Source organism: Peromyscus eremicus, chromosome 12 (assembly GCF_949786415.1).
Source record: "Peromyscus eremicus chromosome 12, PerEre_H2_v1, whole genome shotgun sequence".
Classification (NCBI taxonomy): Eukaryota; Metazoa; Chordata; class Mammalia; order Rodentia; family Cricetidae; genus Peromyscus; species Peromyscus eremicus.
In genome coordinates, this window is record NC_081428.1 from 409,214 (window position 1) to 434,599 (window position 25,386).

General features: G+C 48.9%; 1 protein-coding gene across 1 annotated transcript; it reads left to right on the plus strand.

Annotated features, from left to right (window-relative positions):
- Positions 1–496: 496 nt before the first annotated feature.
- Positions 497–24,447, plus strand: Ripk4 (receptor interacting serine/threonine kinase 4). Its single transcript, XM_059277191.1, has 8 exons — positions 497–703; positions 9,429–9,720; positions 14,296–14,444; positions 16,047–16,096; positions 18,037–18,195; positions 18,880–18,983; positions 20,113–20,377; positions 22,047–24,447. The coding sequence occupies exons 1-8, from the start codon at positions 522–524 to the stop codon at positions 23,204–23,206; spliced, it is 2,361 nt and encodes a 786-aa protein (XP_059133174.1). The 5' UTR covers positions 497–521; the 3' UTR covers positions 23,207–24,447.
- Positions 24,448–25,386: the final 939 nt, after the last annotated feature.

A 25,386-nucleotide genomic window follows, 5' to 3' on the forward strand; every position in this document is an offset into this window, starting at 1 on the left:
TCCAGGGCCTAAGAGTGCAGTTACAAAAAGTCCCCAGAAGGGCACAGAATGTCCTGTTGAGGCGTCGGGTACACGAACCGACCCAGACGATAGCAGTGTGTAGGGCTCAGCGTCCGCAAACGAAGACACACATAACCGGGGAAACCTGAGCAAGCTCCGCGATCGGATCTAAGTCCCCGTCCCAGTTAGAGACTATACTTTTTTTCTTTGCCGTCCGTGTTTTGCAGAGTGGTGGCACTGTGAGTAGCGAACTGTGCACGTACTGTTCTACATCTTCCGTGAGAAGCCGGCCAACCGCGGCGCGCGCCCTAGGGAGCGCAGGGATTCCATGCAGCCCTAGGGTGTCCGCAGCTCCCGGCGCTGGACACTCACCCGCAGCCGATTCCGGGAGGGTGTAGGGGGTGGGCCCAGGCTCGGCGGGGCGGGACGGGGTGAGCGTCGGAAGTGACGTCAACGGGCGGGGCGCTCACCTGAGCACCTGGGCGGTCGCGGTTGAGCCAGGCAGCGGCAATACGCACGCGATGGAGGGCGAAGGCCGGGGCCGGTGGGCGCTGGGGCTGCTGCGCACCTTCGACGCGGGCGAGTTCGCAGGTTGGGAGAAGGTGGGCTCAGGCGGCTTCGGTCAGGTATACAAGGTGCGCCACGTGCACTGGAAGACCTGGCTTGCGATCAAGTGCTCGCCCAGCCTGCACGTCGACGACAGGTCAGTGGCCGGGTGGGGCCGGGCTGGATGGGGGCTCCGCGCTACGTGAGGAGCCGGAAAACAGAATTCACGGCTCTCAGGCCGTCGGCCCCTCGCAGCTCCGGAGTATCTAGGATCGGGAGCTGACCCGGCGCGGTGGCCCTGAGCCCTGCGAGGCGCGTCGGGCTCGCCCGGGACCCACCTAGGTGCTGTGGTCCGCGCCCGGCTTAGAGAAATTGCCGTGTGGGCCTCTGCGCTTTGTGAATGAGTTAGATTTGGTTCCGCTTACTAATTTTCGTCGGAGCACAAATTGGTGTAAGACCGTAATTATTTCGATCCGAAGCACCGGCTGGATTCGGGTGAGGCATCCGCTGCGTTCAGCCGCTTCTAGGGCTCCGGGTCCCTCTTGCGTCTGGGATCTGGTTCCTCCCACCGCTTTTCTCCTCACACCTTCGTTTTAGGGGACTTGAGGTGGAAGCTGAGACTCCAGGGAACATCTTGCTTTGACCCTGGGCAAGTGCCCACCTGCCCCCCGCCGGCACCCTGGGCCTTTGTCCCTCTTAGCGGATTGTTCCAGCGATAGGAAAGGACTCAGAGCTGACCCCAGTGAACCAGAAAGGCTATTGTGGTCTGTGCATAGAAGTAGATTCTCCAAAAGCATTTCCCCCAGATTGCACTGTTTACGTTGGGTGGTGATAGTTTATGTATGATGCTCAGAATGGCACATTTAAATGACTTATTCTTTAACCAAGCTGACATGGACGTAGTGTTTGCATTTTACCAGTTTGAGATCCCTCTTAAACCCCATTGAGCCATGGCTGTCTGCAGGACCAGCCTTAAACCACAGGAACTCTGAACTCCAGCTTTACTGTGGAATGGGGTCCATGGCAGTGCCTGAGTGACAATAAGGATGGTTTGAGGATGAGACCCAAGTCTATTCCCTTTACACCTCATCCCTACTCTGGACTCTATCAGAGAGCTGTTGGGCGTTTTGTTGCTTGCTTGCTTTTTTGCTATAATCCAGTTTTTCTTAGAAACTGTGGTACAGTGAAGACTAGTGTCTAAAATCACTACCAGCTCACCAGCTTTATACCATGTTGTGTAAACCCTCCCCCAACACAATCCTGGGAACCCTTCAGGCCAGGAGGGGCACTGTGGTTATTTTGGTGAAATCCAAACCATTTTGAATAGCAGCCAACAGTTTCTCAAAGGTAAAAAAAAAAAAAAAAAAAAAAAAGAACTCTTCTGGGATGTTTTTTTTTAATGCCCTTAGAGACTTAGTGGGACTGTGTTTTCTAGGCAGAGTGAATATTATTCACCATCAAAGACTTGACACAGATTTTGAATATTGGAAGGAAACATGAGCCACCCCAGCTAACAGTGTGCTATGCAGTCCTCCAATCCTCAGGTCTTGTCTTTCGGGTGGCCAGGTTGCAGGCAGGGTTTTTCCACTTGCAGAGAGCCTGTGTTGAAGTGTGTGTTCTTTAACTGCAAAGCTTTTCCTCCCTGCCTAAAGCAGGCAGGTGGTGGCTTGTCAGCGGCCAGGTAGAGGTCAGCAGCACCCAGCAGGAAGTGCTTGGCCACCAGTCAGGGTGACTGCCTTTGTACCTTTGTATGTGGAGTTGACTTCTCCTGCCCAGGCCACATTTAGGTGTTTAAGCTGCGATGTTAGGAACTCAGTTCCCTGGCTGGAAAGTGCTCAGAAATTCACTTGGTTCTTCTGTACCTGAGCGGCCTGTTGCTCTGTGGGCTAGCCATCTGAAGCTTGAAACAGCTGTTGAGGGAGGCTAACTTTTCTTGGGCGGTTGTGGTGTATGTACTGCCTTTGTGTGCAGCCCCCAGCCAGAGGACACAGGGTCTTATTTGCAGGATCTTACTTAACCTTAGAGATAAAAGGATTTAAACATGGACTTGGAGGATAATTTTATTGAGGTTTGAGAGAAGAAAACAACAGGACCAACAAGCAGTCAGTCTTGGCAGCTGTGACAAAGAGACAAATGAGAAAAAGAGAAAGTCCTGCTTTCCGAGTTAAGAGGTTAGGCAGACAGGCTCCACAGTGGACCTAGGAAGCTACACGGGGAAGGAGTGAGAGGGGAGGGGCTTCAGACAGAGAGTGGGAAGGTGCCCAGAGTGTCAGTGAGCAGGTAAAAAGAAAGGGAAAACTGTGGAAAGTACACAGGCTTAGCAGTGAGGACCTATAAGCAGCTGCCCCAAAGGAGGGGCTTCCCAGGCATCACACATCTCCTTAAGAGGGTAGTTATTTCCCATATCTCATTAACATGCTTTTAGGTGTATCGTGTTTCTTAAAGTTAAAACTTTTTGAGGGGTCTTTTTCTGTCCAGATGCTTGACAGGCCCCTTTGGATTAATTCTGAAGGGAAGGACAATAGTTTGTCTTTGCAATCTTGCATTCTTTTGGTCATTTAGCATGCATCTACCGACAGGTAGAACTCAGATACAGTTTTTTGTTGTTGTTGTTTACCAGAATAGATTAAAAAGAATTAAAGAAACTGGCCGTGGTGGTGCACGTCTTTAATCCCAGCACTCAGGAGGATCTCTGTAAGTTCGAGACCAGCCTGGTCTACGTACTGAGTTCCAGGACTATGCAGACCAGTGGTTCTCAATCTTCTTAATGCTGTGACCCTTTAATACAGTTCCTCTTGGTGACCTCTACTCATAAAATTATTTCGTTGCTACTTCATAACTGCAATTTTGCTACTGTTATGAATTGTAATGTAACTATCTGATATGCAACCCCAAAGGGGTCTCAACCCACAGGTTGACAAACACTGATGCAGAGAGACCATGTTTTAAAAAAAAAAGTTAAAGAAAAAAATGTAAGCCAGCCATAGTAGCCAGGAGGAAACAGTTTTCCCTCTATGGGCCTCAACAAAGTCCTGCTAACTTTACCTCTAAGGAGTGGCCATTGTGGTATTTCCCCAGGAGTACTGGAGGTGGTGTCCAAAGTTGATTGTGAGGGCAGGTCCATCCATACTGACCTCCAAGCCAGCTAACATCTACCTCTGCTACATAGTATGTAGCTGGGGTCATTTATGGCCTTTACTTGCTGCTTGGGGGTAGGGAAGGGGTCACTTTAGTCACAGCTGTGGGCCAGTCCCATTTTCACCAGCCAAGGGCTGTTCATACTCCAGGATGGCTGGGTGTCTCTTGGCCTCAGTAGCTGCCCAGGCCCCAGCCTTTACCCATTCTGTGGTTTGTGACCCTCCATTTCTGTTCTGGGAAGGCAGGGCCTTAATGAGGTCTGGGACACTCATAAGGCCTCTTGTGAAATTTCTGCCAAAGCAGGGACACTTAGCAGACCTCAGCACAATTCACAAGTGACCTCCCCACTGATCAGATTTCTCCTCTTGGGAGGGTCTCATTGGTTGGCTTTTGAGGAGAGGGCTGTCTTCCCTGGCTGGCTATGACTTGTGAGGTCACAAGTACAGGGGGACAGGCCTGGTACCCTTAGAACAAAATGACCCAGGGGCCCCATGCCTTTTCCTGATTGTTGCTGAGAGGAGCTTAGAATAACAAAGTCCCTGGCACAAGGGCCCAAGAGCTGCTAATGCAGAGTTGGGCCTCAGCTAGTCAGGGCGAGCCCGAGCAAACCCCAGGTCTGTAACTACAGAGCTGACAATTGGACAAGCCTGATTCTTGTCAGTTTTAAAAATAGCAGTGTGGGAACCCCTCTGAGGCTCCTGGGAATGTAATTGGAGTGGTGTGCAGGAACCTAGTGGAGAGGCTGAAATTCTCTTCTCCCAGCAATGCTTCCCAGGTTCCCTGGCAGCTGTTAAGGAGTCTCCCTCTACTCCTCTGTTCCCCGAAGGCATCAGGCTCACTCATGGCTGGTCTTGGGTTCTCTTTCCCTTTTTCAATAATGGAGTCCTCCAATTCTTACCATCCCAGGGTCTTTGGACTTTCTTGCTAAGCTTGGAGGCAGAGATATGACTCTCATAGACCTTCCAGAAATGATGTCAGCTATCACTGACATGCTTCTGTACTCCATTTTCCTCATTTGGTGGAGACTACACTATGCTAGGTGTAAATGGGATGTGTGTAAATTATTGTAAATGCTTTTGAAAAGTTTCTTAGGCTGTAATCTCAGTAATCAGGAAGCTGAGATAGGAAGATGCCATGAGTTCAGGGTCAGCCTGGGCAAAAAATAAAAAGAAACTTGGAGGGAAGCTGGGCCTACAGCTTCCTGGTTAAGTCCTTACTTGGCATATGTGAGTTCTGGTTCTGGGTTCAGTAGCCAGCACTACCAAATTTAGAAATTTTAACTCTAACTTGGTCCTGTTTGTGCCCAGTTTTTTAAAATGGAACTCCCAAACAGGGATGAGAGCGAGGCAGAGGTGTCTTTTCCTTCTCAGAGGCTGAATTAGCACCCCTGTCCCAGGGACAAAGGAGATGAGAATGTAACTCCAGCCTTCCTGCACTGTGCAGAAGCAAAGATCAAGTTGTGTTTTAATGAACCTGACGTCAGTGGGTTCCTTGGCCCAGAAGCATTTTGTTCACTGTGAGCAGAAAGAACAGAATGGCAACCGGGAGCATGCCCTGGGCTTGCCACCTGATCCTTGCCCCACCCAGGCATCCAGGCTAGGAACAAGCTGGAAAATCCCTCCAGGTTTTAAAACAATAGTAATAATTACAAATGTACAGTTCCTTCTGTGTTGTTATCAGCACTAATCAGAACACTGCTTATGAGATTTTTTTGTTTTTGTTTTTTGAGACAGGGTTTCTACATGTAGTTTTGGTGCCTGTCCTGGAGCTTGCTCTGTAGACCAGGCTGGTCCCGAACCCACAGAGATTCACCTGGCTCTGCCTCCCGCATGCTGGGATTAAAGGCATGCACCATTGCTGCCTCGCAAAATAATGTATTTTAAATGATAAGAACCAATGACTAAAATGATGACTTCTATGTATACTAGAGTCCTTTGGTCTCTCCCAGGTTAGGAGCTGGCCCAATTTAGGCTTATGGAGTGGCAGGTGCTCCTGATAACACCTAAAGGCTGGAGCTTCCAGCCCTAAGTGGTGGCTCCAGGTGGCATGTCCCTGGAGCATCAGGATGATGATGTGGGTGTTTAAGTTCAGAAGATATTAGATAATAAATGCTTTGAAAAGTTTTTCTGGATATCCCAGGACTCTGCCTCAGTGCTAGTCTCTGATTTTTGTCCCAGGAAAGTGGCCATTTTCCAATGAAGTGCCCTAAAGCATGTAGCCCAGGCAAGGGGGTGATGTCATGGGCTCCTTCCAGCCTGCTGTACAGAGTAAGTGTGTAAATGCAGCAGGGGTCAGCTTTCTCTAGCCACCCTATAGCCCTCGCTCATTTTAAATGAGGTTTGTGTTCTGGAAAGAGCCTGGGCAGAGAGGGGGAACTTGTTGGATTTTGAGTGGTGGGAAGGGTAGAACTAGCTATTTTTCTGCCAGTCAGGCTGCTGGGAGTTGATTCTAAGAGCTACCAGCAGAAGTTGCTGTGTGTATTTAATCCTTTGGGCAATTAAAGACATTGGTTAGGTTGGCTGAGTAAGGCTGTCCAGTGGAGGGAAAATGGCCCATGCTGCAGCCAGCCTGCAGACATGAATACTGCCAGCTCCTGAGACTGGGGATAGACATGTGTACCTCTGCAGTTCACTTGGTGGTGGGTCCCTACACTCTGAAGTGCCGCCACCTGGGCAGGAAGGATATGCACACTGGAAGGTGCAAGCTGGCCACTTTATAGAAGAAAATGAAAGTAGCGGGGTGGTGGGGAGGTCATTTTTTTCCCTCAAGACAGGATTTCTCTGTGTGTAGCCCTGGCTGGCTTAGAACTTCTTATGTAGACCAGGCTGGCTTCGGACTCACAGAGATCCGCCTGGCTCTGCCTCCCTAGTGCTGGGATTAAAGGTGTGCACTACCACTGCCTGGTTTATAACTTTCATTCTTAGCACAAAAGAGAGCAGAAGCAGCAGCTGATAGCAGGTCTCAGTTGCTGTGTATGGGGCTGACCAGCCCGGTCCTTAGCTCCTGTCTTCCCAGGAAATGTTGTCTTCTCCTTCAAGTACCAGCTTGATTTTGATAATGCTTGACCTGGGCATCTAGCTGTTCACTGGCCTATTTTTCAGATTCTTGTGGAGTACAGAACAGGGCTGGGAGTTTCCCAGCCTGTTCTAAACTGTTAGTGTCCAAGGCAAGATGACCCCTGGTGCTCAAGGGTTTGCCTCCTGTTGGGGTCAGACTCTCAGTGTCTTCCAACAAAGAAGGGAGCAGTGGACAAGATCCTAGTGTGAGGGCAGTTTGTCCTCCCAGTCCAGGGGTCTCATGGGCTGGCCCTGCTCTTGTGTTTCCAGAAGGCTGAGACAGCACACCATGCTAGACTCTGTTCTGAAGCCTTTTAGTCTTTCATTTCAGATGCTTCATCTAAGCCAGAGGTCTGTTGCCTGTCAACCCCAGCATAAGCTCAAAGTGTGTGTTTATGAGGACTAAGCTCTAGCTGTAGGATTGACATTGGTTGGCAAGGGATTGAACTTTTCAGCCCTTAGAACTTGTGGCAATTTCCCCTGCCAGAGCATGATGCTCAGGAGAGCTGCTTTTTGCCGTGGTTTTTGGTGCCCACGTGGCTCTGCCTGCTTTCCTTTGTCCTTCCTGCGTGGGGCCAGAGAAGCCTGGGCCCCCTACAATTTCAAAGGGGAGGCCACGTTAGGAAGTGATTTGTTAGCACTCTTCTGGGTCCTCCAGCAGGCTCCTTTGGGAGAGTAATGAAAACCCAGTTATCTCAGGTTACAGGTAGGCCTTTGCGCTAGACTGCCTTCTGGGGAGGCACCAGGGTACCTCAGCCTGCCAGGCCTGTGTGTGGACACCCAGGCTGCCCAGTTCTCAGCTCTAGCATGTCTCTCTGAAAGTGGTTCTGGAAGTTTCCTTTAAGGAGCTCTTTATTTCTAGAAAGCAGATTTTGTTATGGGAACCTCTTCCCAGCTTCCTGGGTGCTTTCTTGTGTGTATTTGGAGAGACACTGACCCAGATCCTGTGTAGCTCAGCCACACCCTCTTGGACAGGGCCTTTTACCCTGAGTGCACACTGAGACTTTTGACCCCTGTTGCTGGCACAGGCTATTACACAGCAATTCGCATCTGTACAAACATCAGGCAATTGACCTTTGGCTGTGGCTGGTGAATGCAGCCCATGCTTCAGCTGTCTCTGCCATCTAAGTGTGTGAGGAGGTGTCTCCAGTGAGGGGTCACTGGCAAGGAAGTAGCAGGCTGTGGACAGCAACACCACCTGCCACATGATCCAGCAGCTCTGCTTCTGGGCAGACATCCAGAAAAACTAGCACAAGGGCTTTCTAGATATTTACCCCCCAAAAGGTGCAGCATTATTTTCAGGAGCCAACAGGTAGGAACAGTATCTTAGTTTGCCTTCTGTTGCTGTGATAAAGCACTGACCAAAAGCAACTTGTGGAGAAAGGGTTTATTTCTTACAGCTCAATCTGTCATAAAGGAAGTCAGGGCAGGGGTCTGGAGGCAGAAGCTAAAGCAGAGGCTATGGCGGAATACTGCTTCCAAGCTGGCTCCCTAGGGCTTACTCAGTCTGCTTTCTCTCTCTTTCTCTCTCTCTTTTTTTTTTAAATTTATTTTATGTGCATTGGTGTGAAGGTGTCAGATTCCCTAGAACTGGAGTTACAGACAGGTGTGAGTGGCCATGTAGGTGCTGGGAATTGAACCCTGGTCCTCTAGAAGAGCAGCCAGTGCTCTAACCACTGAGCAATCTCTCCATCCCCTCAGCCTGCTTTCTTATGAAACCCAGGATCATCTGTCACAGTGGCCTTGGGCCCCTTCCACATCAATCGTAAATTAAGAAAACACTCCCACAGACTTACCTCCAGACCAATATGATGGGAGCATTTTTCTCAATTGAGGTTCCTTTTCAGATGACTCCAGATTATGTCAAGTTCACACACACACACACACACACACACACACACACAAGCTAATTAGTGCATGCAGTCTTGTCCATGGCCATGTAGGTGGGTTAGCATAATGTAGTATAATTCTATACTATTCTTGGCCACACAAATGAAACTTGGATGTGCACAATAATATAAATGGATTTTGAAAACACCTCATGAAGTAAAGCAGACATAGACGAATGATGGAGATGATTCCACCTATTTGGGGCACCTGAATTCAGAAACAGAAAGATATGGGGTCTGGTGGGGGTTTAATAGGTACAGTTTGTTGGGGATGATGAAAATGTTCTGGGCGTAGATGGTGGTGATAGTTTCCTGTGGAATGCCCCTGTGTCGTCCATTCATGGATAGTTAGAAGAATATGGTTTAGTTTTGTGTAATCAGTAGAAAGTGTGGCCAGTTCTTAGTGTGGCCAGCCCTTGACCAATCCCTGCTAGATTCATGCTGCTCTGTTAAGTGTGAGATTAGATCCAGGAGAGATTGGGCCAGTGAAAAAGTTGGGTTTAAACAAAAGGTGAGGGTGGAGGTCCTTGGATAGTTAGCTAGCAGTTTTCCATCCAGACAAGGGATGTGATGTTGCCTGTAGGTATCTAGATAACTGCCAAGCTCTGTCCTCACAGTGACCCCAGGTGAAGAAGCGGGTGTGAACAGCATAGGACTGTAGGCTTTGGAAGGCCCAGTGTTTAATTATGTGACAGTGAACTTTGCACACGTGTGCATTTATCACTGCTTGTATACTGGCCAGTGGCTCTTGTCTTGCTAGGTGATAGCTGCATGCCCTCACACCTATGGACTTTTTCAGGGAACGCATGGAACTTCTGGAGGAAGCTAAGAAGATGGAGATGGCCAAATTCCGCTACATTCTGCCTGTGTACGGCATATGCCAGGAACCTGTTGGTTTGGTCATGGAGTACATGGAGACAGGCTCCCTGGAGAAGCTGCTAGCCTCTGAGCCACTGCCTTGGGATCTGCGCTTCCGCATCGTGCATGAGACAGCTGTGGGCATGAACTTCCTGCATTGCATGTCTCCACCACTGCTGCATCTAGACCTGAAGCCAGCAAACATCCTATTGGATGCCCACTACCATGTCAAGGTAGGGACAGCATGTTTCCCGGGGAGTGGGCAGCCAGGACACTGGATGCTTTCGGGAGGGCTCTGTGTCTAAGACCTTGGTTGTATTCTGAAATAGAGCCTAAGAAATGAAGTGATTGTCCCTGGAGCAGAAAACTTGAAGCCAGGGCCTTTTTCACTCTAAGACCTGCTAGAGAGCCCAGCTAGTCACACTTGATCTGAATTTGATAGGTACCTGAAAGGGTGACCCTTGTAAACCCATGGGATTCTCCCCCATATCCTGGCATGTCCTAGGTTCTGAGCACCCTGAAGCAAACCAAGGACTTAGGGGTCCTAGGACTTATAGTCTTGTGAAATCAGAAGTTGGGCAGTGAATTAGAGAGACCTTGTGTCCTCTGATAAACGAACCTGTTTATCCTCACTGCTCTGGGACTACAGATAGATGCTGGGGTCTGCTGTGTTCTAGACATAGAAGAGGACTCATTCACCACCTGTTTGTCCTGTGCTAGGAAGCTATGGGCATTCATATTGATGTGAGTAAGGGAGCAGGACCAAGGGCCCTGGATCAAACAATGTTCACACAAGGAGCAAACAGTGTCCCCAGCCTATGTCACTGTGATATGTCTGATTGCATAACACTTCCAGATCTACTCTGCTGGCCTGACCTTTAGGAGGCTCATCATATCATTCAGCTTGACTCAGTACACAGTGGCCCGAGTGGCATGTGTGAAGCTACTTGTAGCACTCAAGACTCAGCCAGGCCAAGAAATTGATTTCTACTCTGGACAATAGCTATGAGTTGTGGCTTAGGTAACATTACTCAGTCATGGCCTTTACATCCCGAAAAGTAAGACAGGATATCACACAACTTAGTGTGAGCCAGCTCCAAGGTGGCTTCCAGCATCTTCTTGTGATCTGAGTTTCCTGGCCTCTGTTTCCTTGTGTCTGGCAGGGACTGGCTTCCATTCTTTCTGGGCAGAACAAGACCTGTGGGTCCAGTGGGTTATAAGATTGTTACTCTCATATATGTAACCTATACCAGAAAAAGAAAACAATAATAACAAGCCCCTTACCCTGGGCTAAGGCCGAACCACAGAGCAGAGGTATAGTATTGGTGGCCACGGAGTGGTTAGATTACTCCAGCTGCAGGTCTGGAGCAGAGTTTGAAATGATAGCCTCCAGAGATCTTGACTTGTCCCACCACCATCCATTCATGACATGTTCAGGAAACCTGCTTACTGACATGACACAGTCACAGAAGGCCAGCGTGATTTGTGAAGATTAGCAGGGTGTGCAGACAGCCCCTGGGTACCTGGGGCTGACCTTCACAGGAGGCAGGCTTTGCTTCTGTATGCAGCAGGGCATGCAAGTGCCAGGGAGGGTAGCCTTGAGGTGGAAGAAAGAGCCCAGAAGTCGTATAAAACTCTGGGCATTTGAGAAGAGGTAAGGAAAATAGCAGGCAGTAATAGATGGTGTATGAAGGCTCCTGTGCCTTTAAGAACTGCTGAATGGGAGCTGGCTGACACCTAGCACTACCTAGGTGTAGCCCCAAGAGTCGCTCTACCTAGGGTCTCTGCAGAGTTCCTCAGCTGCCCTTGGTCAGCCAATGCTTTCGTCTCATTCCCTTGCTTGTTGCCCTCCTCTTCTGACAGGCCTGTGGGTGTTTGGAAGAGCTGTGGCGCACTTGGGGGGAGGGGGCACAGAATTGTCCTCTTCAAAGTGTCATCCTTGTCAGCCAAGAGTTGGGACAAGGACACAGCTCCCCAGCTCTGTCCCTTTGCTGAGAGGTGTAGTAAGGAGACACTTTACTTCTGGGTTGTCATCTGGATCAGTGAGGGTACGTGCTTGCACAGTGCCCCTCTGGGAGTACAAAGTGATGACCTGGTACCTGGTTTGTCACTGGTAGGTTGACTTTATAGGTCTGAGTGCTGACTTCTCCAGGTGTTTTCTCAGTCCTGGGGACACAACAGGCACTGAATGCTTTTTCGTTGAGGAAGTAAAGGCTGCCCTTGACAAATTCTGGGCTACCATATTCCCTTTCAGGCCATGATCTCCTCAGCCTGATGGCAGTTCCTACAGTTTCAGCTGGATAGCTGGGCAGGGAGCTGTGGAGCCATGATGAGAAGGTGTTCATTTTGTTTGTTTGGTTTTGGTTTTTTTGAGACAAATTTTCTCTGTGTAATAGCCCTGTCTGTCCTGGAACTGCTTTGTAGACCAAGCTGACCTCGAACTCACAGTGATCCACCTTCCTCTGCCTCCTGAGTGCTGGGATTAAAGGCATGTGCCAACACGCCTGGCTGAGAAGGTGTTTCTTTAACATGAAGGGACACTGTCCCAAAGCTGGGATGCTGAGGCCACCCCCTAAACTGAGCCACCCTGAATGGCTCTGCAAAAGCTGCTTTTGTGTGGTATCAGGCTGTTATTATCAGAGAAGTTAGTCACTGACAAAAAGCTGAAAACAAACAGAATTGTGCTTATACAACACAGTTTCTTTGTCTTGTAAAAACAACCTCCCCAGAGGAGCCTGTGGTGCTGAAGGTTCTGCACCTCCTGTGCAGATAGATTCCTTGGGTTTCTGGGCCATTTGCAGTTCAGACTTATGTTGGGATCCTAAGGCAGGGCCAAGAGCTGCTATTATGCCAGTCTCACATCTCTGTTTGGGAAGGTATCGCTGCTCTGAGTATGAGTATTAGTATGAGTACTACTGATGCTTCCCAGCAGCCTGGGGTCATCAAGTGTATTAAAATATTTCCTATGTCACTCTTTATTAAGTAAACTAAATATCCAAATTAGAGGCAGATCTAGATATCCCCAGACTACTTATTCATGGTGTCCTGCAAGAAGGGTTTTTCCTGCTGGGTCCCAAGAAGCCTTTCTGAGGTAGCAAGAGGCCTTTGGTGGCTTGGTCTAGCTATTCTGAATTAGAAGGGCTATGTTCCTGTAAACTCTGAGATCTTGGGGATACTGAGTCAGGTGCCAATGTGAGAGTATCATGAGACCTCAGGTGTCCACTGTTGAAAGCTGGGTGAGGAGGCTATACATTCTGGGCAGGAGGGTGAGAGAGAAAGCCCCCTCCCCCTAACTCCCAAGTACCTCACCTCGGTGTGCCTGCAATGCCAAGCTTCCTACAGTGCTATTTTTCTCAAAGTGTATTTTGTAGTAGCTAGCTGTGCCCAGTGTGCATGTGAAGGGACAGTGGCAGAGAAAAAAAGAATGGCCCCGTGCTGAGGTTCCCCAAATCTGTCTGCATTTCTGAATGCAAAACATTTCAGGCTGCTCTCCCTGAACTTTTTTGAGAGGTGAAATGATTGAGCATTGTCTCCCAGCTCCAAGCAGCATGAAGGATCTGCAGGACTTAGTGATGACTTTGTCATAGTCACTGGCAGATTTTCCAGAGTTTTTGTTTCTCCTGAGGCCGTAGAGGCTTTCAGAACCAGCAGACCTGAGGGACCCTAGAGGACTGCTGAGCCTGAGCATCACTGGCTTAGAGTGCTAGCAGAGACAGGGCCAGGCCATCCCTGAAGGGTATCTTTCTATCAGCTCCCACTGGTCCTCGGGGTCTTTTAGTTACCACTCAGTCTTTCTGCTGTTGGACATTGATGACACCAGGCACATGGGCTTTCCCTTTATGGGTATGGCCAGTCTGGAAACAAGAGTCCTGACTCAGCCCATTTCCTGTTACTACCCGGGTGTGTTTGAAGACCAGCCCAGGAGTGAATTAAAAGGCTTAAAACCACATCAGCCTTGAAGGAGTCTAGAAAGGGGCCATTTCTATGTACACTGGAAGTCTGTTTGGTGTTGAATTGGGGCTTAAGTACACAGTGCTTCAAAGGGTCTGGTTTGCACCAGGAAGTGGTGACATGGGCAGAAAAGGGAGACTCCCAGAGACACCTGCCAAGTCTGCAGTAGTGGAGTGAGCTACAAGGATACCTTCACCAATAGGGGGCCTACTTCCCTGTGAACTCTGGAATCAGAGATGGGGGTTCCTTACAGTGACATCATCACCAAGGGAGGGGTATCATATCTGGAGTAGACCAGTGAGCCCGAAGGTGATGAGGTGTGTGTTTTGCTCACTCTAAATCCCTCTGAAGGCGTGTTGTGCTTTAAAGGACCTGCTGGCACTTGTAGCTCCTCAGCTGGAAGGTTGCATAACCGGACTGACGATGGGTGATAGACGCCCTAGCCCCAGCCTGTCACGTGGCTCCCTTTGCCTGAAAGCTGAAGGCTGCTTTTCCCTTAGTGCTGACTGTGACCATCAGCCACCAGGGCAGACAAGAAGTCTTACAAAAGTAGAGCTGGCTGTCATTCTTTTTGAGTTCTGTCTCCAAGATAATTCCATTCTTTTATTAAGCATGATGTCTTTCTTCCCCATCCATCAAGTTGATACTGATGGTGCATCCAGGTTTGACCTGTTTATAACCCTATGCTTCCTACCTGCCTGGAGACAGGGCTGCCTGGAGCTCAGCTCCTTTGTTTTGGGGTAAGCCTCTATAGCATGTGTTGGGGAACCACCATCTGTTATTGGCCGAGAGAAATATGCCATAGCCTCTTCTGACTCCCTTTAAGCTGACAAGCCTCCTTTGGATTGCTTTTACAGATTTCCGACTTTGGGCTGGCCAAGTGCAATGGTATGTCCCACAATCATGACCTCAGCATGGATGGCCTATTTGGCACAATTGCCTACCTCCCTCCAGAGCGCATCCGTGAGAAGAGCCGGCTGTTTGACACCAAACATGATGTGTACAGGTATGTGACATGCCACCGTGCCCTTGTGCAGGCTGGGAGCTCTAAGCTTCACTGTGGCTTCCTGCCGTGGACAGCAGTTTCCAGAAAGGCTCTGAGGCACCATTCAGCCATGGAGTTTGGTCCACATGCAAATGGGGTGTGCCTGTTGGACTTGGGGATTTTAGCTGGTGCCTATATGCTCCCCCGGCACAGGAAAGACATTTATTTCTTGTGGGTGGTGCTGACTGAGGAAGAGGCTGTTCCTGGCTGGTGCTAGGCAGAAGCAGAAACAGCAGCTTCCAGCCCAGTGTTGTGAAACATTGCTTTTATTACTTAGCTGACAGAAGAACCTGCTGCTTTGAGTAGTCCATGGATCCATAGGTGTGTGGGTTTGGGCTCTTCAAAGCTCACACTCCTCTGACTCCCAAAGTGAGCACTCACACACATGGGTCGCTTGCCTCTGAAGGAGGGACATCAGCTCACATCCCAAGTCCCCAATGTATAAACTGACAACGTGATTGCTCCATGGTGTGGTTGAGAAGATTTTTATTATAGATATAAGAGAGAATGGCCCGAGGCATTTGGAAGATTCCAGAGCAGAGAGAGAAAATAGTAGACTGAACATGGCCAGCAGACTGGACCTGGTCAGAAGAGAAGCAAGAGCAGAGCAGAGGGAGAGCGGGAGAGTGGGAGAGGAGAGCAAGAGAAAGGAAGACAAAGAAAGTGCAGGCAAAAGAGGGAGAAGTTTGGGGCGGGTGAGAAGAGCTAGGATGCCAGCGGGGACTTTGAAATGTGTTGCAGGCACTTGTGATGCTGAAGGAGCCTGGAGGCTAGCATTGCCTTGGTATGCTAATAGGCACCATAATAGCCAGTGAGAAGGGAAATGGCTCCTTTTGGTAGAGGGGAACCAACTCCATAAGTTCCTGAGAAATGCTGACTTTTTTTAACCATCAGAATTTGGGGAGATGGAGTTTCCTTGGGACCTGACATCCAGGATCTGAGTACCTACCTCCTTTTCCTCCTCAGATTGTGAGGGCCCTATCTCAACCAGCTCTGTCTTTTGTCACCAGGCCCAGCTGACTGGTTTGACAGAAGCCAATGTGCCAATGTTGGGCTTTTGAGCAGTGAGTCCCACTGGGAATGGCCCTCTGGGGACTAGTCAGGGCTTGTAGAGTTTAGGGAGAGTTCAGTACTTTAAAGTTGGCTTTAACTTTATTTAAAACAGCATTTTCCAGTTGATGAGTTAGGCTCAATTTTCAGTCTTTAATTTTTTTTTTTATTTTTTTTTAAAGATTGGGTTATTTCAGTGTACCTGGAATAATTTATTTATCTAAACATGTGTCCCCCAGTGGCTAAGAGAGGTTTCGGGCTCAGCTGGTTGCGTCTTACTACTTCTATACATTTTTTTAGCTACTTTCTGATGAAGCCTCTGAGGGCCTCTTAGAGCATTTTAGTCAGACCTTGGATTTAAAGGATTGAAGCCACAGCAGAGAAGAACAGGGGCAAAAGTGCCCATAGATTTCTGAGTACTTGGTCTGCGCCCCTTAAGATGGTGGCTCAGAGCTTGGGAACTCTACCAAACCCGAGGTTCCAGCACCAACTGACACCTAGTTTCTCTTCCAGTTTCGCCATTGTGATCTGGGGCATGCTCACACAGAAGAAGCCATTTGCAGGTAAGTGGCCCTGCATGAAAACAATGGGCATGCCCTTGAACCTTCTCAGCCCTTCCATAGTGCCTCTGGTTTGTGCTTGGCTGGGCTGGGACTCCCAGGGCTTCAAAGCCACTTGGCAACCCTCGGGTAGATACATTATACCCACCCTGCAAGTACATTGGAGGCCATAGCCAGCTTACTGCAGGTGGCTACAAAACACTCCTGCCCTGTCGCTTACATACAAGACAGATCAATGGTGGGACTGCCAGACTGTGCCTTGTTCTTTGATGTCATTTAGTGTTGTGCTAGTAAAAATCTACATAAGAAGTTATCAGTTTTAACATTTAAAGTGCATATCTCCTTGACATTCAATATATTTCCTTCTCAACAAACATCATCACTATATAGTTCTAGAACATTCTCATCACCCCAGAGGATCTCTGTCTCCATTAGCTGTTCCTATGATCCAACAGTTAATTTCTTCCTCTCTCCCTCTGTTCCTCCCTCTGTCCCTCCCTCCCTCCCTCCACCTCTCTTTTAAAAAACAAATGGTATAAAATATACATGACAGGATCTATGGTGTTAACTATTCTAAACACACTGAATAGCAGTAAAAGCGTTCATGTGTTTGGCCTCTCTCTAGAACTTATACCACATCAACTCAAGTTTATAAAACCTGCGTTGCTTTTAGCTGCATTGGTAAGAGAGGAGTCTCTTTTTTGTGTAACATTTCTGGATATTCACACTGTGGGGTGTGACCAAATATATTTGAAGATACAGATCATGCTCAGTATATAGGAGGCTCTGGGTTCAGTCTCCAGCACCAGACAGACAGATATCAGTAAGTGAGGGCCCATTGCATGGAAAAAGGGAGGGTGGAGACAAGATCCTCCAAGCACAGCAGAATGTAGGGTATTCTTGTCCTCCATTGTTTATACTTTTAAAAAATATATTTTGTTCATGTGTGTATGTGTGTGCCTGAGTGATAAATGTGTGCAGCAGTCTGTGGAGGTCAGAGAGGACATTGAATCTCCTGGAGCTAGTGTTACAGGCAGTTGTAAGCTGCCATGTGGGTGCTGGGAACTGAACCAGGGTCATTTGAAAGAACAGCCAGTGTTCTTAACCATTGAGCCAACTCTCCATTCATTCCCATGTACCCTCACCCCCCCACTCATCCCTCCACTGCTCTTTCTTCCAACTGTGTTCCCCTCCTCGAGGTCCACTGAATTCTTTTCGGTGTAACAGCTTACAGGTTGGGTGTGAAATTGTCTGATTGCAGTGAAGATCTAGGCACTCAGGTTTTATTGCCTCCTAGATAGGGCAATCAAGGTGCAGGACTTCCAGAAGTCATGTAGGCTCCATCAGGCTGGCTCTGGCAGCAGAAAATCTTCTGGGTGTTCTCTTGACTTTCGTTGCATTTGGAAAGCTTGCTGGCTTTGGAAGGTTGGATTATCATGGAAATAACCTGCAGATACTGAAGAGATAGGCATTGCACAAGACTTAACGGGAAAGTGAACAAAGCCTCAGTGTGGAACCCTGGCAGCCAATGGTGACTTTGGGCCAATTTTCCATACCTGCCAATAGGCTCCTGCTGCTCCACAGGGTGTGCTTGGAATTCAGGGATGGGGAAATGCCCGTGGGAACAAGTGGCTGATGGGCCACATGGTATAAGATGAACAGAAGGTCACCCACTGAGAGTCACCTTGAGTCCTTCCTGAGCAGGGTGGTAATAATAAATGACAGAATCTGTGCCCGTGAGACAAAGTTTTTAAACTTGGGAAAATAGAGAATGGTATGTCCTATAAGGATATGGGTTAAAGAAATCTCCAGGTTTGGAAAGGGAAATGGTAGTGTCCCAGGTGATATGCATGTCACAGCATGTCCTAAGCACTTGTCCATACGTCTGAGTGAGAAGCTATCCCCTGCTCCTCACAGTCTTGACATGTGCTTCTCCTTTGCAGATGAAAAGAACATTCTGCACATCATGGTGAAAGTGGTGAAGGGCCACCGTCCAGAGCTGCCACCAATCTGCAGACCTCGGCCACGCGCCTGTGCCAACCTGATAGGGCTTATGCAGAGGTGCTGGCATGCAGACCCACAGATGCGGCCCACCTTCCAAGGTGAGTGCCCCTCCAGTGACACAGGCCACAGAGTTGATGACCTGTGGCTGAGAGCCAAGCTCAAGTGAGGAACAATGTGTGTAAAGACAGGGATGAAACAAGCCCACCATTAACAGGTTGGCCCATCCCCTACTCTGGCTGCCCGACCCTGAGCAGTGTTAGGGTTTTCTGGTTGTTAGAACTAGATGGTCACAACCAATATCCACCTCTGCTCCCAGCAGGCTGCATTTGCTTCCAGGTAGATTGGAATCCTGGATTTCAAGTCCAGATACAGTGTGTATATTTAGACAGCTGGAGGTGGCTAGTGGCCTTCAACCTTTCTTTCACTTCTCTTAGGACAGATTACCTTTGGGATAAGAAAGTGACCCTGATAGAATTGCTTTTCAGTGAACCCAGGGAGACACGAGTGTGCTGGGGCTCACCTGCCAGTCCTGGTAGTTTTAATCTTTTGGGTCTGGTAGGTTTCTGAGGACCCATTTTGATCCTAATGAGACCTTACAGATGGCTGCCCACTCAGGATGGTGGGTGGGTTGCCTTCTAGGGATACCTGGGGCTTTTCCTACGAACCAGCAGTGGTACCAGACATGTCCTCCACTGGTTAGAGACTGGGGTATCACTGCTTCTATCCCCATAGAATTATGTAGGAGTCGTATCTAGGTGACAACTCTGTTTTCTCCCCCAAAGAAATTACCTCTGAAACTGAAGTCCTTTGTGAAAAACCTGATGAGGAGGTGAAAGACCTGGCTCATGAGCCGGGTGAGAAAAGTTCTCCAGAGCCTAAGAGTGAGGTAAGCGTCTCTGGCAGACACCTTCAGGTTTCCAATTTGTGGTGGAACTTTCCAGTCCAACCTCTTTTCTGAAAATTCCTCCCCATTTCTCTCTGAGCCTGTCCTACACCTCCTTCCAGAAATGTAGGTCCCACCAGGGCCCCCCACCTGCCTAGCACATTGGAGATCATGGAAGGGCAGATGGTCACCCCACAAAGGTGGAAGATGGTATAGCTTGAGGATCTGAGCATAATCTATCTGCTTATAAATTGTTTATGTAACAAGTACCACATGGTTACTCAGAGGTGGTAAGAAGTTCCAAAGGCCAGTGCTAGCTGAATGCCTCAGGGTAATTAATGATTGAAGCTAAGCCTGGAGGTTAAGGGAACTCTGTCATGAGAGTTGGGAGTGGTGGTGGTTTATCTGGCATTCACCCAGGGAGAATAGCTACGGGACAGGTGAGAGCTGGGGACAGAGGTGCCTCTGACAGCAGTAAAGGGGCGGAACCTACCTCTGATATGCTGGTGGCCAGCAAGCAGACATGTCTTAGTGTGCAGGGGACAAACACAGCAAGGCCAGTGGTTCCCAAAGGGAGGAGGGCTCAGAAAGAGTTGTGAGCAATTCTCAGACTTAGTCGCTGGAAATCTGCTTTTCTTGCAGCAGTCAGACCTGTAAAGCCCCTGTTTCCCTCATTCACACAGCCCCAAGCCAGACTGACATACCTGAGATGTCTGAAGCTTGGTTAGAGCAGGGGAGACCCCCAGCCTGACTCTTCTTTCCTTTTTGTTGGGCTGTCTGTTGTGGGTGGACCGGGTCCAGCCTTGCTTGTTCTGTACTCACGCAGCTTACCCAGGTAAGGCCTTTGGTCCTTACACATGGACGGTGCCCCTGAGTGGGAGGCAGCATCGTGCAGACTTTTCCGTTTTTCTGAAGGTGTTATTCTTACAATGTGCCAGGGAGGCCCATGAGGTTTCTTTGCAGCCCTGAGTTTTAGGACTTCTTGATGCTATCTGTCCATGGTAGTAAACAGCTATGGGACCTCCATCTCTGCTTTGTGGCCAATAGTTTCTTGTCCCCCTGTCTTGTTCTCTACTCTGACATGGAGGCTAGAGGAGCAGAGTCCTTACCACCACCCTCTCCACCTTTACAGGCCAGACCAGAGTCCTCACGCCTCAAGCGCGCCTCTGCTCCCCCCTTTGATAATGACTGCAGTCTTTCCGAGTTGCTGTCACAGTTGGACTCTGGGATCTCCCAGACTCTTGAAGGCCCCGAGGAGCTCAGCCGAAGCTCCTCTGAGTGCAAGCTGCCATCGTCCAGCAGTGCCAAGAGGCTCTCTGGGGTGTCCTCAGTGGACTCAGCCTTCTCCTCCAGAGGATCGCTGTCACTGTCATTTGAGCGGGAACCTTCAACAGGCGGTGAGTGGCTGTGAGCACTGGTGAGCTTGCACAGGACTCTCTTGTGAGTTATGTTAGAGTCTGAGCAGTTGATGCTTCAGGTTTCTTGCTCTGATGATTCTTGTGTTCTTTCCGTTTTCTCTCATGAACTTTTGGCATCCTCAGCATAGTTGGTGCTCAGAGCACAGATCCAAAGATTCCCACATCAGTAGTGTGGTTCCATTGGGTATCATGTAGCTTTCAAGGAAGATAGGCCACATATCCTGGCTGAACCAGCTCTGGGACAGAGACTAGCCTAAGTCTGCAACTTGGAAAGCCCAAGACCCATCCAGTGAAACTAGTGACACTGGGGACTTTATTTGTGCCCCGTACTCAGACACTTCCAGATAACCCCTGTCCCAAGCTTTTGTATTTATGGGCACCCTCAGTTACTATAGCCTTGTATCAAGCTGGGCTGGCTATTCTGGGAGGTGCTGACACTCGGAATGCTGTGGCTTCTTTGTAAAGCACGGTCATTTCAGTCTAGGCTGTAGCGTGAGGGAGGCTGAGTTAGATAGCTGTGCCGAAGACTTGGGATCTTACCAGCCTTCAGGGATTTTTCCAGTAGAATGTTGGGTAAAAGAGCATTGAAAGTTAAGGAAATGCCTTGCAAAGATGGGTAGAGAGGACTGGATCCAAGACAACAGAGTCAAAAAGGATAGTCAGGACTAATTTCACAGCAGCCACAGAAATATCACTGTGTGCCATGGAGAAATATGTTCTAAAATCTTCTCTTCAGACAGAACCCTCTCTGGTGATGGCCTTGTCCTCATGCCTGAGAGATTACTACCATCCTACGAGAATTTAGTGTTTAAGCCAGGCGTGGTGGTGCATGTCTTTAATCCCAGCACTTTGGAAGATCTCTGTGAGTTTGAGACTCTACAAAGCAAGTTCCAGGACAGCTAGGACTACATAGAGAGACCCTGTCTCAAAGCAACAACAAAAGAATGCCATGTTTAAACACTGATTAGGGTCTATCTCCTCAGTACCATCCCCAACCCCACTGCTCTATAGAACAACCTGGAGAATGTTCCACTTGCAGAGGAAGAGTCTATTCATGGGAGTCAGGACTCTCAGTAATGGCAGTGGATTTTTAAGTTCAATAGAAAGTTCCATTGTGAATACTGAACAGTGTGTCCTGAGAAATCCAGTTTTGAGGATCATTCCAGAAACACCCCATATGATGTCCCCATGACATGGAGTGTAGCTTTGAATCCCCTTGAAGTTCCAGGAACCAGCTCTACAGGCCAGTAGAGCCCCAGGAAGAGTGTCTTGGAATCTCTCTAAATCTCCAGGCAGATTGTGTTTCTGTCCAGCTTTCCTTTTTGGTGTACCTTTTTTGAAACGATTGTTGGCAATCCTGCTGTTGCTGAGGGAGGAGTATGGTTGCTTACCTTTCCCAACCCTGGAAAAGCTAGAGTGGTTTTAGTCTGCAAATTGGCAGAGGAACACTGTCCAAGGTCTTCCTAGACTAGATCTGAATAAGCATGCAAGAGTGGATGCTTAAAGCCTGCAAGTAAAGGATGTACCCTGATTGTCCTTGTTTAGAATCCCAGGAGATGTGTCCACCTAAGTCCCACGCCTTAGAAGCCCACATCCTGCAGTAGTGGCCTCGCTCTGACCTCTGACATTGTACCCCCTCTTCCTGCAGATCTGGGCCCCACAGACATCCAGAAGAAGAAACTAGTGGATGCTATCATGTCAGGGGACACCAGCAAGCTGATGAAGATCCTGCAGCCTCAGGATGTGGACCTGGTTCTGGACAGCAGTGCCAGCCTACTGCACCTGGCTGTGGAGGCAGGACAGGAGGAGTGCGTCAAGTGGCTGCTGCTTAACAATGCCAACCCCAACCTGACCAACAGGAAGGGCTCCACACCACTGCATATGGCTGTGGAGCGGAGGGGACGGGGAATCGTGGAGCTACTGCTGGCCCGGAAGATCAGCATCAATGCCAAGGATGAAGACCAGTGGACTGCCCTGCACTTTGCGGCCCAGAATGGGGATGAGGCCAGCATGAGGCTGCTGCTGGAGAAGAATGCCTCAATCAATGAGGTGGACTTTGAGGGCCGAACACCTATGCATGTGGCCTGTCAGCACGGACAGGAGAACATTGTGCGTACCCTGCTACGCCGTGGCGTGGACGTGGGCCTGGAGGGAAAGGATGCCTGGCTGCCTCTGCACTATGCTGCCTGGCAAGGCCACTTGCCCATCGTCAAGCTGCTAGCCAAGCAGCCTGGGGTGAGTGTGAATGCCCAGACCTTAGATGGGAGGACACCTCTGCACCTGGCTGCTCAGAGGGGGCACTACCGTGTGGCTCGCATCCTTATTGACCTGTGCTCTGACATCAACATCTGCAATCTGCAGGCACAGACACCTCTGCATGTCGCTGCAGAGACTGGACACACTAGTACTGCTAGGCTGCTCTTGCATCGTGGCGCTGGCAAAGAGGCTTTGACCTCGGAGGGTTGTACCGCCCTGCACCTGGCAGCCCGGAATGGACACCTGGCCACTGTCAAGCTGCTGGTAGAGGAGAAGGCTGACGTGATGGCTCGGGGGCCCCTGAATCAGACAGCACTGCATCTGGCTGCTGCCAATGGGCACTCCGAGGTGGTAGAAGAGCTGGTCAGTGCTGACCTCATTGACCTGTCTGATGAACAGGGCCTCAGTGCACTGCACCTGGCTGCCCAGGGCAGGCATTCACAGACTGTGGAGACGCTGCTCAAACATGGAGCCCACATCAACTTGCAAAGTCTCAAGTTCCAAGGAGGCCAGAGCCCCACTGCCACACTGCTCCGACGCAGCAAGACCTAGCTTGCCACCTGCAGAACCAGGGCTCCATGTAGGCTTCTGGTCCATTCTTGTGTTCCTCATGGGAACAGAATGGTCCTGGGACACTGCTCACCCTGTTGGTGGCCTGCCCATACATTGACCAAGCAGAGGCTAATGAACAAGGCAATAATACCTGTGTCAGGGTAGAGTCTGCCACTGGCCACTGTGGCCGGTCATGGTGTCTGATGTCAGATGGGACTAGGTCGGTGTCATTTCATTGTGGTCTTGATTGGCTGCTGATGGCGGGTTGTTCATGGCAAAGCCTATATAAGGATAGCCCCTCTCTCCCAGAGCAAGCCACCTCTGCTTGCTTGGAGCACAGCATCTTCGGTAGAGGCATGGAAGGCGCAGTGTCCTTCATCTTCTCACTACGATGGGCAGAGCATCCTGTCTTTGGAGGCATAGTGGATTCTTATATATGAGTGACATGCTAGCTTTGCTTGAGACCTGTGAAGATAGAACTGGCACTGGCTGATGGAGTCTAGAAAGGGAAGATTATAAAATCACAAGGCTGGTCTTAACATTGAACAGCCTTACCAGCACTGAACTGCTGTTTCATTTGTTTTGTTGTTTGGGTTTTGTTTTTGTTTTTGTTTTTGTTTTTTTGGTGATGTCTAGGTCACCATACCTCTTCCCCCACTTCCCTGACAGTTGCTGAGTTCTCACTAAAATGTCAGAGCCACGTATGTAAAAGGTAGTGGAAAATTCTTTATAAATAGGTTTTATACTAAAAATTGTTTAATCAAACAAATCACTCTTTCAGGCTCTTATCTTTTGGTGAAGTGGTGATTTGTGCCAAGGGCTTTGCTGATGTGCCCTGTGACGACACCCACTGTGTTCCATCCACAGCAGCTGAATGTGGCCTGAGGTGGCCATTGGAGATAGTTGTACTCTGAGGGGTCAAAAGATTTGATAGCCTCGTTGTTATACCTTCCCCATTAGCATTCTGAACATTGTCACTGTAGATATGTGTTGCAGAAGTGCCTTGTGTGCAAACACGTGCTGTAGCCTGGTGTGTGGCACAAAGAGTGACATTAATGTACTGTGTACTTTGACATGAATCATGGACAGGATACTTTTCTGTGACAGGAAGTCGTGGAGCTGGCTATGTTTTAATATGCCTCAATTTGCCTTCACTGTCTTTTGCTCCTGTTGTGTGAAACACAGAAACCATAGGAGATCTATGTGATGTCAATAAAGGACTCATCTACTTTTGGAATTCACTAAGACTGTTTTTTTTTTATCACTAACCTCTAATTACCTGGTCCTTGAAAACCAGAGATCTGAGGCAGTAACAGGGTTTGGAGATGTTACATACTGAAACAACTCAGGGCCTGGGAAATGCAGGAAGCAGAGAATGGCCCGGGGCATCTTTCTGTCTTGCATATGCCAGATCTGGTGGGGAGGAGCTCCCAGCACCAATGTTTGCATTTTTTAATTATTATTCTCATGTTAACTTTACATCTGATTTAATTTCAGGTTACATTGATTATGATAACTTCACATTGACGCTGGGTTTCTCTTCCAGTTACATTTGACCGTATCTTCCTGACCATCCTTTTTTTCACTCGCTACCTTTCCACCCAACTGTCCATCAACCCACCATCCACCACTATACCTAACCTTCCAACCACCTACTTGCCTACCCAACTGTCTATCCTCCCTCCCCACCCACCCTCCCTCCACCTGTCTGCCTTTCTCGCTGACTATCTACAATTCATCTACTCACCTCAGAATAGTTTGCAGACAATATGCCCGGTTACTTCCCAGTTTTTCAGTGTGTATTTTCCCAAAACCAAAGACTTTAATTTCCTAACAGCCATCAGAAATCAGAAAGCTAGCATTGGCATGATACTGTCTAGTCTGTAAGTCCTTTTTTGGTGACCTAAGACAGCAGAAGTAGCTCTTGCTAACCTTGGAGGTCCTAGATGCCATCTAATTCCTTGCATTTAGTTGTCACATCCCCAGTTCGGTACGCATTTCCAAGCTTCTCTTGTCTTGCACAACCTTTTTATTTTGTGATACATGTAGCACTATAGATTTATCTGATTCTACTGATGGCTTAGGTCTGCCCGTTTTAACCAGCACACAACAGACTCAATACTGTGTTCCCATCTCCCTGTTTAAATTTCACTGGTATTGGTACACAGTTACAGACTACT